General features: G+C 40.6%; 2 protein-coding genes across 4 annotated transcripts in view; one reads left to right on the top strand and one right to left on the bottom strand.

Moving 5' to 3' along the window:
- gstcd (glutathione S-transferase, C-terminal domain containing) overlaps positions 1–11,182 on the bottom strand; it is a 52,465-nt gene extending 41,283 nt beyond the window's left edge. The window contains exons 1-6 of one of the 3 annotated variants that reach the window (XM_085276697.1): positions 11,100–11,182; positions 10,111–10,209; positions 9,554–9,987; positions 7,909–8,358; positions 6,299–6,571; positions 2,018–2,111 (exon numbers count right to left, since the gene is read on the bottom strand). In XM_085276697.1, the coding sequence (XP_085132823.1) occupies positions 2,018–2,111; positions 6,299–6,571; positions 7,909–8,358; positions 9,554–9,970 (1,234 nt within the window). In that variant the 5' untranslated portion in view covers positions 9,971–9,987; positions 10,111–10,209; positions 11,100–11,182. Of the gene's footprint in view, positions 1–2,017; positions 2,112–6,298; positions 6,572–7,908; positions 8,359–9,553; positions 9,988–10,110; positions 10,210–10,605; positions 10,641–11,074 lie in introns of those variants that run through there. The other 2 variants (XM_085276696.1, XM_085276695.1) reach the window with 2 other exon arrangements.
- ints12 (integrator complex subunit 12) lies at positions 10,371–17,130 on the top strand. The gene is made up of 7 exons (XM_085276698.1): positions 10,371–10,527; positions 12,116–12,279; positions 12,430–12,579; positions 13,411–13,589; positions 13,992–14,151; positions 14,254–14,397; positions 16,310–17,130. The coding sequence occupies exons 2-7, from the start codon at positions 12,124–12,126 to the stop codon at positions 16,865–16,867; spliced, it is 1,347 nt and encodes a 448-aa protein (XP_085132824.1). The 5' UTR covers positions 10,371–10,527; positions 12,116–12,123; the 3' UTR covers positions 16,868–17,130.
- The last annotated feature ends 8 nt before the right edge of the window (positions 17,131–17,138 follow it).

Below are 17,138 nucleotides of genomic sequence, written 5' to 3' on the forward strand. Positions count from 1 at the left end.
CATAATTAAGTATTTATTTCGCTGGCATAATGAGAGAAATAAATGAAAAAGAAAAAAAAAAAAACATACTACAGTTATTGAAATCTGCTACTGCCCAGCTGCCAGAATTGTGAATATATGTACAGGTCCAGATTGGGTGCTTTTTTATTTTGCTCATTTTTAACCTTTATGTTTTTATAAATCCTACACTGCACATTTGTATACAGCTTCAAATGAAAACAATTTGAAAGTAAAGACCAAATATTAAAACACATTTTTTTAATTTTTTATCTCAAAATTATGACAGATAATAGAAATATGTCAATGTGCTAACAGGCCCTTATTTGGGCAACACATCAATTTAGATGTGTGTCATACTGACTGCCTGGAATATTCACACAAACAGAAAATAACAATGAGCAAATCAAAACACCGTTTGTTATCAAAGTTTCTGTTGAATCAGTAAAAGTAGGAATAAATACATCGGGAAAATACGCTTCAAAGTAGCGCAAGTTAAAAGATGGATCACAGAGCAAAGGCTTCAGGACGCAAAATAAACAAAATCACCCAACAGCTCGTTTATCTGTTTATTTAGCGTGTTTGCTCATTCCCTGCGGGGTTTTTGTTGTGTTGTATGGTAATGTATCATTTTGTAAACCTGTTTGGTTTGGATATGGATAAAATCAATTTACTATTCAAGTTGCTTGGAGTGAAAAAAAAAAGCTTAATATCATGGTAATGAAGTGGAAATTTGACCTACACAAAACAAAAGCTGAAAAGAGGTAGAGATCTTAAATTAAGGTGTTTTTTTTCCTTTTCTCATTTTCTTTGTTGGAGGAAATAGGCACTGCATGAACTCCTGCTTGTAACAATTTCCCAAATAAGCAAAAATGAAAGGAAGAAAGAAACGAGTGCGCTACACAATATTAAAGAAAATTGAAATATTTAAACAATCACATGCATGAAGCATGTGCCTTCATCTACCTTCCCCAATTTCTTGTGTCAATAACACTGAAGCGGCAACGTGACCGTATGGCAGCAAGTGCCCTCACCTCACAGCAAGAAGGTCCCACCAAAGCCAGACTGTGGAGTTTACATGTTCTCCCTGTGTCTGTGGGGGTGGTCTCTCCGGGCTCCAGCTTTCTCCCACAGTCTATAAACATGCACGTCTATTCCAAAAATGGCCAAAGATGGGAATGTGAGTGTGAATGGTTGTCTATCTCTCTATGGATGGACGGATTCAAATGTATTGGATTGAGATGGATGGATGGAATAACACTTATATGTTGGGAGTGATGCATGTGCATCATTTAGCGTTGCTAACAACAAAGACATCTCACTAAAAAGAGAAACAATGCAGGTGAGGAAAAGAGGCAAAGAAACAGATTTTTCCCCTCTCTCTGTTGCTCCAATGCCACCTGGGGCAGCAATCAACAAACCTCCCCCATTGTCTATCACAAACTACTCTCACAGCAAGAAGTATCCACTAAGACAAGTGGGACACTGTACAAGTTGTCTTTGAACCTTTTTAGGTGTTTTTATTGTTTTTGACTCTTGTTCTACCACAGACCTATTTCACACTTTCACCCTACAACATCAGCAGGATAGCACATGTAGATTAAAAATCATTAGGGGACCCTCAAGGGGAACCGCATCCACCTGCAGATTAACATAAAATGTGTTAGCATTAGGTGCAGCTATAAATCACCAACAGCCACAGTAGTACCGAAAGGTATAATGCAAATATTTATTCATGTTCCTCGCTCCATATATAGTAACATTTGTGTTTTTTGAAGTCAACCCAGAAATAAGGTGGGAGAAAGAGGCTGTGGAGTGTTGCAGAGGCATACAGGCTTACAAAACATGAGGGAAGTAAAAATAGTGAAAGGAGGACAAAGAGAGATGAAGACATCAAATAAATACAAGAAAATAAAACTAAAACAAACCAAAGGGGCAATGATAAAAGTGCAAGGGCAGGAGGGCAAAAATAAAATGGAGCCAGCAAAGAGCACAGCCTCGAGGCAAGATTAGAGTTTACCTTCAGTAGGGTTGATCGCTCCTGGTAAGCTTTCCCATGGGAGGGTCCAGGAAGGGCAAGGATGAGGAGTGAAGACTGCCTCGATGCCATTTTCCTTAGGGAAGAACACACACATGAAAACACACACACACACACAAATATACAAATACAAGTTACTATAGAAACCTACAGCCTTTGTTGTAATCGAGTGACTTATTTTGTACAAGCCCTCTGCTACCTTGCACACAATACAACTCTTATTAAATTTTCAAGACAGAACATTGCTTCACCAGTACAGAACATACTCCAGCACATCTAGTACAATTAACTACAATAGCAAGAGAACCAGGGAAACCATGGTAAACTTTTTTTTAGTTCTCTCCATGATGACAGCAGGGCTAACTATGTATTTAACTAGCTTTGCTAAAGTTTGTCTAGATAGATGCAATATTTGTTGCTAGAAGGCAGCGCTATTTAGAAGCTCCTGATGAGGCTGTGTTCTCAGTTCTCCTTTCCTGCCGTGTTTCTCACCACAGCGTCTGGGGTAGCAACAGCTCATTTGCTACAGACTCTGAAATTGACTGAAACCGCAGGTATACAGGCATGGTAGAATGAGCGATCTGAATGGTGTTTTAAAATGAAACGTGAAAGGCATATTCTCAATCATGCAATAGCCTCTATTGGTAAAGCCTTAATTTTTCAGCAAGACAATGATCCCGAACTCACTGTCAATGCAGTAAAAGCACATGTGGATACAAAAAAATGAAAAATGAAACTCTATCAATCATGGATTGGCTTCCTCAGAGCTGTGTTAGATCATTTTGACAGAAAAGAACAAAAGGCAGCCAAGATCCAAAGAAATTGCAACCAGGACAGCGTAGATGGAAACACTCATGCAGAGGTTTCACCAAATTCAGAAATCAGTGGACGACATCACAGTAGCTATGTCCATCTTTTGTACTGTCTGTATTTACATAGACGTTTGCACTTGTTTCAGTAAATCCCTGGAGCTGTTTCCCATATAAAGAGGAAAAAAGCTCATCTTACTATAATATGACACCCTTTTAATAGAAGGTCTAACATGGAACATTAAATATGTGCAACATAGGGCTGCACGATTTTGCATAAAATGAGAATCACGATTTTTTGGCTTAGAATTGAGATCACGATTCTCTCACGATTTTCTTTTCCAGTATAAATATTTATTTCGCTTATTAACTGCACATCAACTTCGTAACAGTTGAGACTGAACATAAAAACAATAAATAAACATAAAAACAACAAATGTCTCACATTTTGTCGTTGCCGCAAAATATTGTACTGCTTGTAATTCCGTCTCCACCGTTGCTCGACACTGCGTGTATAGAGCAGGTAGTGCAACAATAGAAAAATAGTTGCGGGAGGGCACTGTGTAGCATTTCTCTAGGGTGTTGATCATTTTCCTAAATCCCTCGTTTTGCACAGTGTTGATGGGAGCCATATCTTTGGTCAGGTGATAAGTGATAGCCTCTGTAATTTCTTTGCCTGCGGGAGTTCGACGGGTATAGGGAAGCGCTGTAGGTTCCTGTTATTAATGTTTGGGTGGTTGTCCGGGACGGATTTTCTCCTGTCACTTTCTCGTCATCCCTGACGTGCTCTCCGTTGTTTTTTCCCTGCTAATTTTAGCATCACACGGCACAGCTTCTGTATCACGTGGTATAAGGCTCCGCCCTTGTCATTTGTTGAGCAGGAAGAGTGAGCGCTTGTTTTCATGCAGATTACGTCCCGGATCAAAATGCGGTACAATCGTCGTCGTCTTTTTCTTTTTCTTTTCTTTTAAATCGTTGTCACTTGGAAATGAGATCGCACATAAGTATGAATCGAGATCGCGATTTTCTAACGATTAATCGTGCAGCCCTAGTGCAACACTATGGTCACCGTCTGTTACATTTAAATGTGTTTCATGAATAAAGACTTGACTATCATGTACAATGACATCAGAAAAATACATACACTGTGAGGTGCATCACTATGATGCAATAAAAGCACTGCAATTAAGACTATATTACTAAAAACCCTTAGTTCTGTTGACACTAACTGATCTGTGTGTTATACACTGGGGTTGAACAATGTCTCGCTGCCATATTAAAATATTCTAATATTTTGTTTTATTCATCTTTATATAAACACATACTACTATATAATACAAACCAATCAAAGTCTACAACACTGCAAACCTCAAGCTCAAAAAGTCTGTGCCAAAACCAATTATATTCACTCTCCACAGTAACACAAACTTGTAGTGCAAATGCTGATAAGGTCATTTTTGGTCACTGGGTAAATATGTTTGAGGTACCTCAAAGTACACTAAGGAAACATGCACCTTAAAGCTTTAATAATTTTGAATATGAAAAGGTGATTCTGTTTAAAGCTCTATTTCTTCTATTAAATCATATTCTTAAGTTTGATAGTTCACCTGCAACAAGGATGTCTGGTCAAACTTTAAACCCAAATGACAAATAATAGGTAATAATACAAGACTGCGTTATTATCCTGCCATAATGCTCGTTGATTTCAGTGAGGAGTTTTTCATGGGAACACACACAGACTGTCTTCAATCGCTGTTTCTGGAACAACAGCTCCCCTATGAACCCAATTCATCAGACATAAAATCAAAGACTTAACTTCCTTCCTGCAAACCCAGTAATTCTCCTTTTAAAAAAAACTCTATTTTTGATATCCAAGTTGTGTTAGCTTTTGTTAGGCAGTGATAATACCGGGTCTTAATTTCTGGTGTCGGGATGCCTGCTTGTTTACCATAGATACAGATCACAGGCTGGGGCTCCACAGATCACTGCATGGGGAGCTTGAACAGTATGCATGAGTGTGTGTTAACTGGAGTGATAAAGGGGCAGAGTTTATGAGCCATTTGTAATGTGAATGGTGTTGCGAGATGAGCCCACTGCCTCTGGTTAGCCGCCGTGAAGGATCGACTGTCACCATGTGAGACGGCAGACTGTGTGTTTATACCTTGGTGGGACACACACAGAGGACATATATGCGCACACAGACGCAAACAGACAGGCACATTACCCAGCGCAACAGCTGCACTGCAGACATGATGATGGCGACATGTAGCCATCCTTGTAATCCCTCTAGGCAGAGAATGGTGGCCATTGTGTGTTTGTCTGTGTGTGTTCACGCATTCCTCTCGGTTTTAATGTCGGATTTTAACCTGCCAGCAAAACTGTCATTTACACACATGTGGGCCTGACTAAATTTCATCCGGCAACACAGCACATCTAAAAGACACATCCCATCCTGACCACCCAGCTCACTCACCCTCATCAGAATTTTCCAAACCTCTTGTTTTTTTTTCTCCTCGCCTCGCTCACATTGTTATAGAAATGTAGCCAGCAGGAAATCACAGAAATATCTTTCCTAAGAGAGCAGAGCAAAAAAAGCCAAGTAAACAGTCTGAGGGCTCAGTGGCGAGAGGTTAGTCAGGGTTGAGGAGACAGTCTCCTTTAAAACAGCTGGGCCTGCTTATCTCCTGCTGTTGCAGAGGTAATATATGGAGCAAAGAAATCTATAAACGTGTGCGAATGAGCAAGTCTCTCGACAATCCTTCCTAAGGGACCTGCATTGGGTCGTGTATCTTGCCTGTGCACATGTAGATTTTTAGCCATAACTATAAACTAAGTAAAGCTATAACATTTTTGTTTTGGACCAGATTCACTGTTTTTATTGCACCTGAAGTGAAGATAAGCTGAATGTGCACTGTCTGCACTCCTGCAAGTGGTAACAGGATCCACTGAGAATACTGAAATGTGCATTTAAAAAAAGCACCCCAGGCAAATACAGTGTTTTTTCTCATAAACAGATTGTTAGTCTTAAAAAAAAAAAAGCTTGTTTTTTTGTAATGTCTACAAGAGCAAAATAATATGCATCGATAACAGCTTTGAATTCCTTTCTTTTTTTTTTAAGACCACTTAAAATGTTAATTTTATGAGTGAAAGCAATCACTGTTAAATATCTGGCAGAAAAACTAAATATCCAACAATTACAAAAGTCTGCCAGAAACCGAAACATTAACTCAGAGCTACACTCTTGAAGGTGCAATCAACAGAAAATGGAGGCATGAAATTACAGGGATAATACTTAACAACCACTCTGGAGGCTGCGAATCTGTGCTGTTAGGGGACAATGGGAGGCAGATCCCTTGATATTAGGTCAGGATGGAAGTGTTGGAACAAAACATGTTTGGTTAACATATAGCTGCAAAGCATGCTGGGGATTAAGTAAAGGAAAGTAATCATTTACTTTGAGTTTAGTCATTGTGGGCCTTGGGCCGCCGACAAAAGGAACCTCTGGGGCCATCTCCCGGCCTTCTTCCTCTTCCACCGGTAGACTGGTTGGGTTGTCCTCTGCTGAGAGAATTGGGAGTCCAGACGTGGGAGCCTGGGGTATGGACAGAAGTAGCCCACAAGCCTTGGCTGCCCGAAGCACCCCCGGTACCTCCTGGACACGGCCGTACCAGCGCAGTAGGTGGGGGAGATGATGTAGAGTGGCGGCAGCGCGTGCTTGGAGGGAACACTATTAAAGACCAAGAAAAGGATGAAAGGATGAAAGAGAAAGAGGAAAACAACAAGGAAATATTGATTAAGTGACTCGACTGACATGTTACTGCCAGCGGAGCGAGATGCCACGTTCCACCAGAATTCACACATCACGCTGGTGAACACTTGTGCGACAGACTGGCAAAAAAAAAAAATCTAAACAGAGCTGGCAGGAGGAGAGGGTGAAGAAACAAACAGAGACATGATCTGAGACGAAGCATAAGGGCACAGAGTGTGTGTGTTTGTGTGTGTTTGGACACAGAGTGGTGCACGGAGGCAGAAGGGGCACTCCGCAGCACGACAAGAGGGTGGAGTGGAAAGGATTCACTGTGGCTGCATGTGTTGTGGACAGTGATGGCCGTTAAGAGGAGACACGCTAGGCTGAGTGTGAAACTGGAAACCACTGGGGCACAGCTGACTACTAAAAGCCTCATTGTGAGAACTTCAGTTCTTTCCCACAGTCGAGGAATAGCTGGAGACAGCTGAAAGGTGAAATGAGACCCACTCCACTGCCAGACAATGCAGCATTCCTGATCAATAACAGCATAAGCCTGAACTTTACAGCTCTCGGTTCGCCGCTGCAGTTGCTACCAAATTCATCACAAACAATGAGGCGTAATGAATATTCAGTGAGCACTTGAGCTTCTAAATTCTTCAAAGATTTTCAAGTTAGGAGTTTGTTTTTTTAGGTCAACATAACAACCTGCCAACTCTGTCAGCTGTTCCCAAAGTAAAGTCAGTAAAATGTATTTCAACCTGCTGCATTTGAATAAAAACCCTCCCCGTACAGTGTTATCAGCCTTTGCCAGGTGGCTCCAGACCACCTTTGAGAGCAAAAACTGTGCCAAGTCTGATGCAGCGAGTCTTCTTAACCCAAGTTTCTGCCTGGCTGGATTTAAAAAGGGAACTGGGTGTACTACCTGTTCACCCTGACCAGAGTGTCAAAACCACACATCATGCATAATTTGACAAGTCATCATAATAAAAGTATTAAAGAGCCAGCAAATTCATGTAACTGCACGCTCCGGTCTGCATGAAAGCATTCAGTCTGACATCAGCGCCACTTTTGTATCCACTGAGACAAAGCCTTTCCTATCAGCACTTGACTGTTTGTGTAACAGGTGTATTATTGAAAGAGCATTTGTAAAGAAAGTGTGTCAGTGAAATAAAAGCGACAGGCTTAAACTGACAAAAAAGGGCTAATAAAATTAATTGTGCTTTGATGTGTATGTGCCATTCTTAATTAGACAGTAACAATCAGAATGAGGTTGTTGACACCACTCAAAAATTCATTACATGTCAAAAAGCCCTTACCAGATACTGATAGATGCACGGGAGCAGCACCACATCAGTCAGAGTGAAGTACAGTCCCTCGGCAAACACATGCTCCAACGGAGGCAAATCTGCTGTCTTCACTTTCCTGATCTCAGAGTTCTCTCTGGTGGCTAAAGCTGGTACTGAATCCACAGACAGTTTGGCCAAAGCTGCTCTAAGCTCAAGTCCATCACAGGCCTGAGACGACTGTCCAAGCCCGGACTCGGAGTCCAGGTTCTCTTGGCTTTCAGCAGACTCTTCACGTCTCTGCTCCTGGAGTTTCCGCCTTCGTATTTTGTCATCGTTGTGGACTCTGACAGGCTCCGCGAGCCTTCGCTCAAGAGTGAGAATGGAGAGGGGCACCTGTTGATCATCATTTGCAGGATTCTGGAGATGTTCTTCAACAGCAGAGGGGATTTCAATTTCACACAATCTAGTCCACCGGCTCACCTAAGAGTGAGGAAAACATGGTGTTTGAGGTCTGTCCGTAAATGCACTCAAAATAAAAAGGCTGAAATACAAGTCCTTATCATAGCACTGTGCACAACTTGTGCAGTTGTCAGATATTTATTTGTAATTAAAAACACAAAAAACATAACTTTGCTACATATTTCCAAAACAAAAAAAGGAGAAAAAAAGTTTTGGTGTCAGAATTTGTTTTTTTCCAGTTTTTGACTTTTTGGCAGTTCCTTTTGTCGTTGTTCCCTTTTGGATTGAAGAGTGAAAGGATCACAAGTGGAATATGTGTATATGTGAAATACATCTAGTTTACCACAGAGTGCTTTAAATTTCATTAGCCAACTGGGAACCACCATTTGCTCAAATCTATTATAAATAACCTTCTGGGACCCTGATGGGGAACAATAGACGGTCAAAGTTGTGAGGTATAAGAGCTTTCCTAGATCTGAAACCATGCAAACTTTAAAGCAAACTAAGAATTAGTTCATTATTTACTTATAATACTTTTTAAAAGTTGTTAATTGTGTGATTTCTAATGATGATCTCTAAGATTTTGCATTTATTTGGTTTACTTGATTTTGTAGATTTGCAGATGGTCTTTATTTTTTGTTAACCGTCACTTTTTGTAATGACTGAGTTTTGGGGTTTTGTTCGCATTAAGTTGGTTCGGTTTTCCTTTCATTCAAAGATTTAATGGTTCTTTTTGATTTCAGCAAATCATTACTTATGGAGAGAGCATTACACTGCTTCACAACAGCTTTCAGTTTGTTCCTGAAGTCACTAAATGGTCAAAGCACTTTAAAAAGCATGCCTCATTCAGTCATTCACACAAGGTCTTTTTTTCAATGCGTTCTCTACCAAAGTGCTTTCTATCTAACATTCACACACATTCATATTCCAATTACTGCCTCGGGAGAGTAACTTGGGGTTCAATTTCTTGCCTAAGGATACTTTGGTTTCAGCTAACTATAACTGATTTGTAACTGTGTGCTTACTTTTAGACATATTTAACCTCCTAAAACCCGAACTCTTCCACAACATGCATTTTTAATTTCTTTTTGATATTCGGGCATATTGGGGCCCGATGAATGTAAAAACAAAGAATTACCAGATTTTTTTTCAACCTTATCACTTGTTTATTTTCTTTTGTGCATTTTTGTCGTTTGCTTCCCTTTTTTCCACTAACCTCAGCGCAGGCTTTCAGACAAGTCTTCTTGAAACCCAGCAGAGCCAGTACATCATTTCTGGAGGGGTCAGCTTCGATGGTTTTGTTGATAATATGTCTAAGGACCACTGCCAGTCCTGCCCTGCAGAGCTGCCCAGTCTCATCCAAAACAGCAGGGAGGCGACAGTCCCTAACCAGCTGAGGCAGAGCCTCTGACTGAACATCAGAGGAGTCCAGATGCTCTGGCAGCTGACTTCTCAGAGACTCGGAGCTGCTGGGTTTCTTGAAGACCAGGTAAACTTTAAAAAACTTGCACTCGCAGTAAGAAAGGAGGAATAGGACGATGGAGGTGTGCAGGGGAAGGCGCGGCTCCTCGTTTTGAAAGCAAACTTCTAAATAGAGAGAGGGCTGCTGCTGGTTTTCGGGCTGTTGCTTCATTGTAAATAAAGTCAGCACTGCGGGGTGAAACACATGTGAAGGTTTAAAAAGTAGCCTCGGTAAGGTGTTCCGAGGTGGGGTTTGTAAATGGAAAAACAGCTGTATCTAACACGTTAAATGTCACTATGAGTGATACTTACAGCAGCAGTAGCTTCTATAAAACCACGTTGTTGTTATGGTGTGGGCTGCTTCTTCTTCTTCCCCTGTGCTAAAGCTACCACAGCTTCACCTGTTTTCTACTTACGAATAAACAACACACGATGTGTCACTGGAAAAATACATGTAAAACTGTATAATATATTATATGCCCGCTCCATAAAACTGGTTCTTTTAAAAAAAATTAACTATTCAACGAAGAAGCCGTAATGTGAAATATTCTGGAGTAACACAAGTTGCTTCATAAGGTTCCGCGCTTATATCTTGCGGACATATTTGAGTGTTGCACAGGTTAGAGGAAACGGCTTCTTTGTAGGAAGTGTTGTTCTGCCGTCAGTTTCCCCATGAAATCGAAAAGACCGGATTGAGGAGAGACAAGCTTACGAGAAGCAGAGTGTGAGGTATGGTATTCCAGTTTAACGATTTCATTCGTAAATCCTAATTTCTAACTGACAGCTTCGAGTAACGAGAACTTTTACCGTTGTGGTGCTATTATGGTCCCTTGTGTTGCTGCTAGTCCGGACTGAATATGTTACGCAGCAGCCGAAGTTAATCTTTTTTTAATTTGTGTGAACTTTTAAATATTACACCCGACAGACGGAATTGAGACATTTGGGACTCAATCTACAAACGTGAGAAGGAAGATAATAATAAATATTTGTTTTAACCCACAGAAAAAAAGCACATGACGTATCACAAAACACAAACGCATGTCATTTACCTTGGAAGTCGGTGCTAACAAAAATGGTAAAAAAGCGCAAAATATGATTTATTTCGGTTCTTAGCAAGGTAGAGCCGTTTAGCTATTACTAGCAGTACAGCATCGTATTTGTTTTTTAATCTTAAAATGACCGTCGCAGCACATTCATGGGTAGAATCTGACCAGTGCTCTCTGCATGGCTTATTTAGCGAATCATAAATACACAAAAGTGACAGTACAGATTATACATTTTACAGTTTTACTGCTGTTTACGTTCACTGCCGCCATCTTGGATAGTTAACTCGGGGTTGATGGGTCTGTTCCGAGTGGGGAACCTGAGTTGAGGAGATGTTCCAGATTAACTGGAATCTACAGATTGACTGGGAACAAGGAAATTCAGATTTTCGACTTAATCTGGAACGCACCATTAATCCTAGTTTTCCCGGAGATCTGTCGTCTCCCCTTCAAGTGCCCTTCGTTTAGTAATAAAGATGTTTATTGTGACAGAGCTTTAACTCATGGGAAACAGTTTTCACTAAATATTTAAGTCTTACTAAAATATTGACTTATGCATAATTAATGTTAAGAGCACCAGAAATAGATGCATGATGTTTCAAGGAATTTAAAGAACATGTTACTTAAAGTGTTGTGAAAAGGTATTTGCCCCTTCCTGAATTGTTCACATTTTTAGCACTTAAGTTTCTGTTCAAGAAACAAATTTTAACGATAACATAAATAAATATAAATATCTTATTGTTGAATCATTAACTCTGACCTTAACTGAGGCAAGTGAGACCTGCTGTTCTTTAGTTGTCGTTTTGGGTTCTTTTGTGACCTGGATGATTTTGGTAGGTCGGTCACTCCTGGGAGTGGCTCTCGCAGTGGTTCACTAGAGTCCCAATGCCTTAGAATTGGCTTTGTGACCCTTTCCAGATTGATAAATGTCTTTGACTTTGTTTCTCTGCTTTTTGTCACTTTCTTTAGATTGCAGTCTGGGGCTGATTGTTTTAGCCTACTTCACTTTGTTAAACAGGTTCTATTTAAGGGATTTCTTGATTTAACGTGTCTGACAGTAATCTGGTGGCAACTGCTTTTTCACATGGGGTCAGGTCGATTTGGATAGCCTTTTTCCCTAATAAATGGGGGGGAAAAAACCAACAATTTTTTTACTCTTACTATCCTTTGTTGTCCTTAGTTTAACTAAACTTGTTTAACTGCACATGATTTACTCAGTAGAGGGATGTTATTTGTTCCCCGAAGCCCGAAAAACTGTATTTTCTGATCCTCAGTTTCCATCATGGCTGGACCTGTCAGTTTGGAGTTGGATCCCATCTTTCTAAAGGCACTGAGTTATTTACACTCCAAAAGTAAAGACTCAGCTGAGAAACTGAAAGCTCTCCTTGATGAATCCCTTGCAAGAGGAAGTGACTCATCATACCGTTCATTACAAAAAGTAAGAAACTGGAGACGTACATGTTTATACAGTCTCTTTATGCTGTATCTCATTGTTGTTAAACCTTAATTTCCCTTTCTCAAACTAAAAGTTATTATTATTATTATTATTATTATTATCATCATTATTATTATTGTCATGTGTCCTCAGGACATAGAGGTATCAAAGGGGACTGTGTCAAAAATGACTTTAAGTAAGCAAGACTCCAAGTCTTCAAGTTCTTCATCTTCAAGTAGCAGCAGTGGAAGTAGTAAACCTGAGAAGAGCAAGAAAGACAGTGAGAAGAGACCATCTGAGAAGGTACTGTGTGAATTTTGCAAAACTACTAGAAGATCTCGACAACCTGGTAGTCCAACGCAAAAGGTGTTGCGTTGGACCATACAATCCTTCTTGTAAGGTGAAGTAGTGAAAAAAGAAAAAAAAGAAGGGAAAACATAAGTAAGTCAAGAACACTCTGCGATTTAAGCAGTCTTTTCTTCATATTTAACATTATTTAATCATTTTGCAGACACTTTTGATATTCTCTGATGATCGTAAACGTGCAGCTAAACGGCTAAAGAGCTTTTCAGGATGGAGAGGTCAATAAGTCGTGACAGGCCAAGTCAAATAGCTGCTCTCACTCCAGTTTAGCAGCATGCCAGATGCCTAACATGAATCTTTCTTTAGTCGGCTGTGTCCTAGTCCTGTTTGGCTCCTGTGAATAAGTATTTGTTTTGGACCTTAAGCACGTGTACTCTCAGGCCAGACAGGCTACCAGGTCTTTTTAAATTTATTTTTAGTTCAGTGCATGGCTGTAGCGGGCAAATCAAAGGGAGCTTCTCTCCTTATACTGAGGGGGGAAAAGGAATGAATAGATATTTTAGTAAAACAATGAACCTTTTTTTATGGTGAAAAGTGGAGGAGTAATCAATCAATCAAGGTAGAGAACCAGCTCAGAGTAGGTCAGAGCTACTTACATGTTAAATAAATTTGAGTTCAGAAATTTCCTGCAAATCTGAGAAGCATACGTATGTACTATTACATAGAAGAGTACTAGTGTTACAGTGAAGTAGATGCAGTTTGAAAATGTTTGTCAGTGATGCCAACATGCCATGTCTAAAATGTGCTCTTTCTGTCTTCCTGAAAAAATAGATCAGGGTTGACTTGGGTGAGGTGGACCCCCCGAAAAAGCCTCGTTTGGAGAAACAGGAGAATCGCTCTTCTCCGATCACTGTGCAGACGAGCAAAGACCTGCTGCCAAACATAAATGATGATGAGACCAGCGCCGATGACTTCGCCATGGAAATGGGCCTGGCTTGTGTGGTTTGCAGGTACATGTTGAATATTTGTAGATATGGTAAATTTTTGAGTTGCCGTCCCAAGTTTTATTTTTTTTAACCTTTTATTATCATATGCCGAGTAAAGAAACATGTTTTTTCTGTCCCAAAGTGAGCCAATGAAATTCTTGCTTGTCCTGTCCACAACAGATACCAACCTAAAAAAATCCACATACAAAATAGATAAATAGAATAAATGCTAATTACAACAACAGCATATCAGAAATCCAGTAGGATTATAGCATATGAAAAAAAATTGTACTTGGAACTTTTTCCACTTTAAATTATTGAGATTCATTTTACTCCATCGTCAACCTAAACAGGTAAACGTGTTAGCAAATTAATTATGTGTCCCTGCCATATGTCTTTACTTTCCTGCTGTTTTTATTCCTTAAGACAAATGACCGTGACCATGGGGAACCAGCTGGTCGAGTGCCAAGAATGCCATAACCTGTACCACCAGGACTGCCACAAGCCTCAGGTGACCGACAAAGAAGTCAATGACCCACGGCTTGTGTGGTACTGCGCCCGATGTACCAGGCAAATGAAGCGTATGGTGAGGAAAGTAAATTATCTTCCAGTATCAGCTTTGTATTTGGATTCAGCGAGCTTGGTTTGTTTTTAAGTGAAAAGTTGTTTGTTTGTTTTTGTCCACAAGGCCCAGAAACCTCCACAGAAGCCGTCCCCTGCGTCTGCATCTTCAGCACCTGTTGTAAAAGACACACTAGTGAAAAAGACGGAGCTTAAACCCAAAACTGACACAGCCAGCACCTTCCAAGCATTCAAAAGAACAGAAGTGAAGGTATGTGTTAACTCGTTATGGCTTCCATCGACGTGCATTGTTAATGCGAATGTTTATACACAGCCTTTGTGTCGTCTCACGTTCTCCTCCTTCTCAGACAAGAAAAAGTTATGATTTCACATCCGTAAATTACTTGGGACTGCAAGGGAGAGAACAGCAATTGCAGTCAGAGTGCAAAGCTGCTCTGAAAGGAAGTCTGCATAAATCCCCGCAGAGGAAAATGAGCAGAAAGTGTAAACTTATTTTCAAGGATCAGCGTTCCAGCACGGTGCCATTTCTCCAGAGGGAATGGGTTTAAAACTTTTCAGAGCGCTTTCACTTAATGGAGTTCACCAAAAAGTTATTTTGATAGCAAACATGATACCCTGTAGTCACAGATTTGATTATGTTAATACTTCTACCGTGAGGTGTAAGAGTTTTCATAGTTTGCAGCAAAAGTATTGCTCAGGCAAGCAGGACGCGGCGTGAGTAGCTGAGGAATCACATTTTTACTTGATATTTAAGAAACTGCAACTGCGCTGTATGTTGTTGTTGTTTTTCCTGCTTATAGGCTTTTATTTTTAATCAGATGCCGTAACAAAGCAGAGGCTGGTAATTTGATGCTTCTGCTTTGCAGTTCACAGACTGATGCAAAGAACCTTTTCTTGCATTTATAGGTCATTTTCATTTTTGTAATCATCTGTTCACCTTCTGCCTCCAGCAAACTTCTTTAATATATGTTCAGTCACATTATAATTGAGTACAAGAAGGTTGAAACTCACAAAAAGTGCCTGCAGAGATTATTGGTAATAAATTTACTAACGCACCAGTGACAACGACAATTTTATTTATATAGTACATTTCATTATATTAAAGCTCAGTGTGTTTAATACAGAAAAAGAAGACTTAACACCATAAATCAGTGAAAAATGCTTAAGAGAACAAAAAAAAGAATAACGCATATTAACTGTAGGCCTGTGTGCAGAGAAAGGTTTTGAGTCCGCTTTTGAATCTGCACACAGATGTAATTGAACTTGAGTCAGCAGGCTGCTTGTTCCCAAGATTAGGACCACAATAATTGAAAGCACCTCAAGCGTACTTGGATCAGATTTTGGGAGCAGTTAAAAGATCACCCAGGAAGTTGATTCTGTTCATCTGGACGTAGCGTTTTCAGTAGGAGAAATGTTTCTGTCACCCATCCAAGTGACTTCTTCGGTCTAAAGAAGTGACCTCTCTGTCACTCAACTCCCAGTGTTTTCGTTGAGTTGCAATCAGGGTTCATTGCTCTGCCAACTTGTCTGGTGGTCAGCTCTGCCGCCAGCAGTCAAATAGCACAAGCTCCAGTCATGTCATTGTTACCAAACTGTTGGCCTTGGGTGTCCTAGATAGATGAATGGTCTTTTGGAGTTAGTTAGATAAAGGCATTGTGACTTCTTCCCCAAAATTGTATTTTGAGGCACAGGACTATTCACAATAATCAGTCAGCTCTGACTGTTGGGAACCATAAACACAACCCTGCATGCATTTGGACAACTAGTTTTCTTAACAGAGAAGCTCTTCCTGAATTGGGCCAAAAGTGCATTGATGTGACAAGAATAGGGGTGACCCAAGCACATCATCGATAGACAATGAAGCCTTCAAGTCCTGTACAAAAGCGTCAGTTAAAAATGGATTGTATTCAGCTGAATACTGTTTTCCTAACCCTCCTAATTCAACTGTATAATCTTAGCTATGGTGGCCACTGAAGGACAAATGGGTTTTTTGAAAACTAAAGCTCCAAACTAGGTTCTTCAGGCCCAAGTGGGAGCAACAGGGACTTGTTCTCAAATAATAAAACATAAATGAAAGAGATGAAAAGAAAATCCAAGTAGTTAGTAGTTTGTTATTAGTCAGTATTACACTCTAATAATGACAGTAACCTTTTCCCATGCAGCCACCAGCCACTTCAGCCAATCCCACCAGCAGCAGCTCCTCCTCCTCGGGCAGCGGTCTTACCGGCTGGGCTGCATTTGGCGCCAAAACGAGCCCATCTCTTCCTGCTAGCACCAAACTAGGTTCCTCAGGCCCAAGTGGGAGCAGCAAGACCTTGACAACTCCTTCTGGACAGAAGCCTGTTGGGTTATCTGGGCTAGCTGGAGGAAAGTCGGGGCTTGGGAGTGCAAAGATATCTGGGAGCGGCAATGGAAACGGCTCCAGTCAGGCAAACCTGAAACCGCCTCCACCTCTGACTCTGGGTAAGCAGCCGTTGAATAGGTCATCGAGCGGTGAAGGCCAAAGCAAAGGCAGCTCTTCGTCAGGGGCCGGCTCTCCTAACAGCTCCCAGACTGGAGGCAATGGAGGCAGTAACGGAGGAGGTAATGGAAACAATGGGAATGGGTCAAAGGCTGCACCTGGGGACAAACTACCTACAACCCAAGAGTCCCAGCTTAACGCCATGAAGCGGTTACAAATGGTGAAGAAGAAAGCAGCGCAGAAGAAACTGAAGAAGTGAGTGAGGACTGAGTGAAAGGAGGAAGAGTTGTGAGGAAAGGGGAAAATAAATGTTCAAAGAGGGCCGGTTGAGTGCCAGAGCATTACGTTTCTATTTCAAGAGCAGTTGTACATCAAGTAACACCATTGAGTTAAATACTTGAATTTCACTTTGTTTAAATGCTGCTAGACTCGTGTGCCTCATCCTGTCCTTACAAATCTAACCAGTGAAAAAAGTGTCATGTCACTTTTTATCAGTTAGTGTCATTAAATATCCTGTTCTTACATACTCG

The sequence above is a fragment of the Mchenga conophoros genome, linkage group LG6 (assembly GCF_057382185.1).
Source record: "Mchenga conophoros isolate Kocher_MC1m ecotype Shallow Benthic linkage group LG6, M_conophoros_male_GT1.1, whole genome shotgun sequence".
Lineage (NCBI taxonomy): Eukaryota > Metazoa > Chordata > Actinopteri > Cichliformes > Cichlidae > Mchenga > Mchenga conophoros.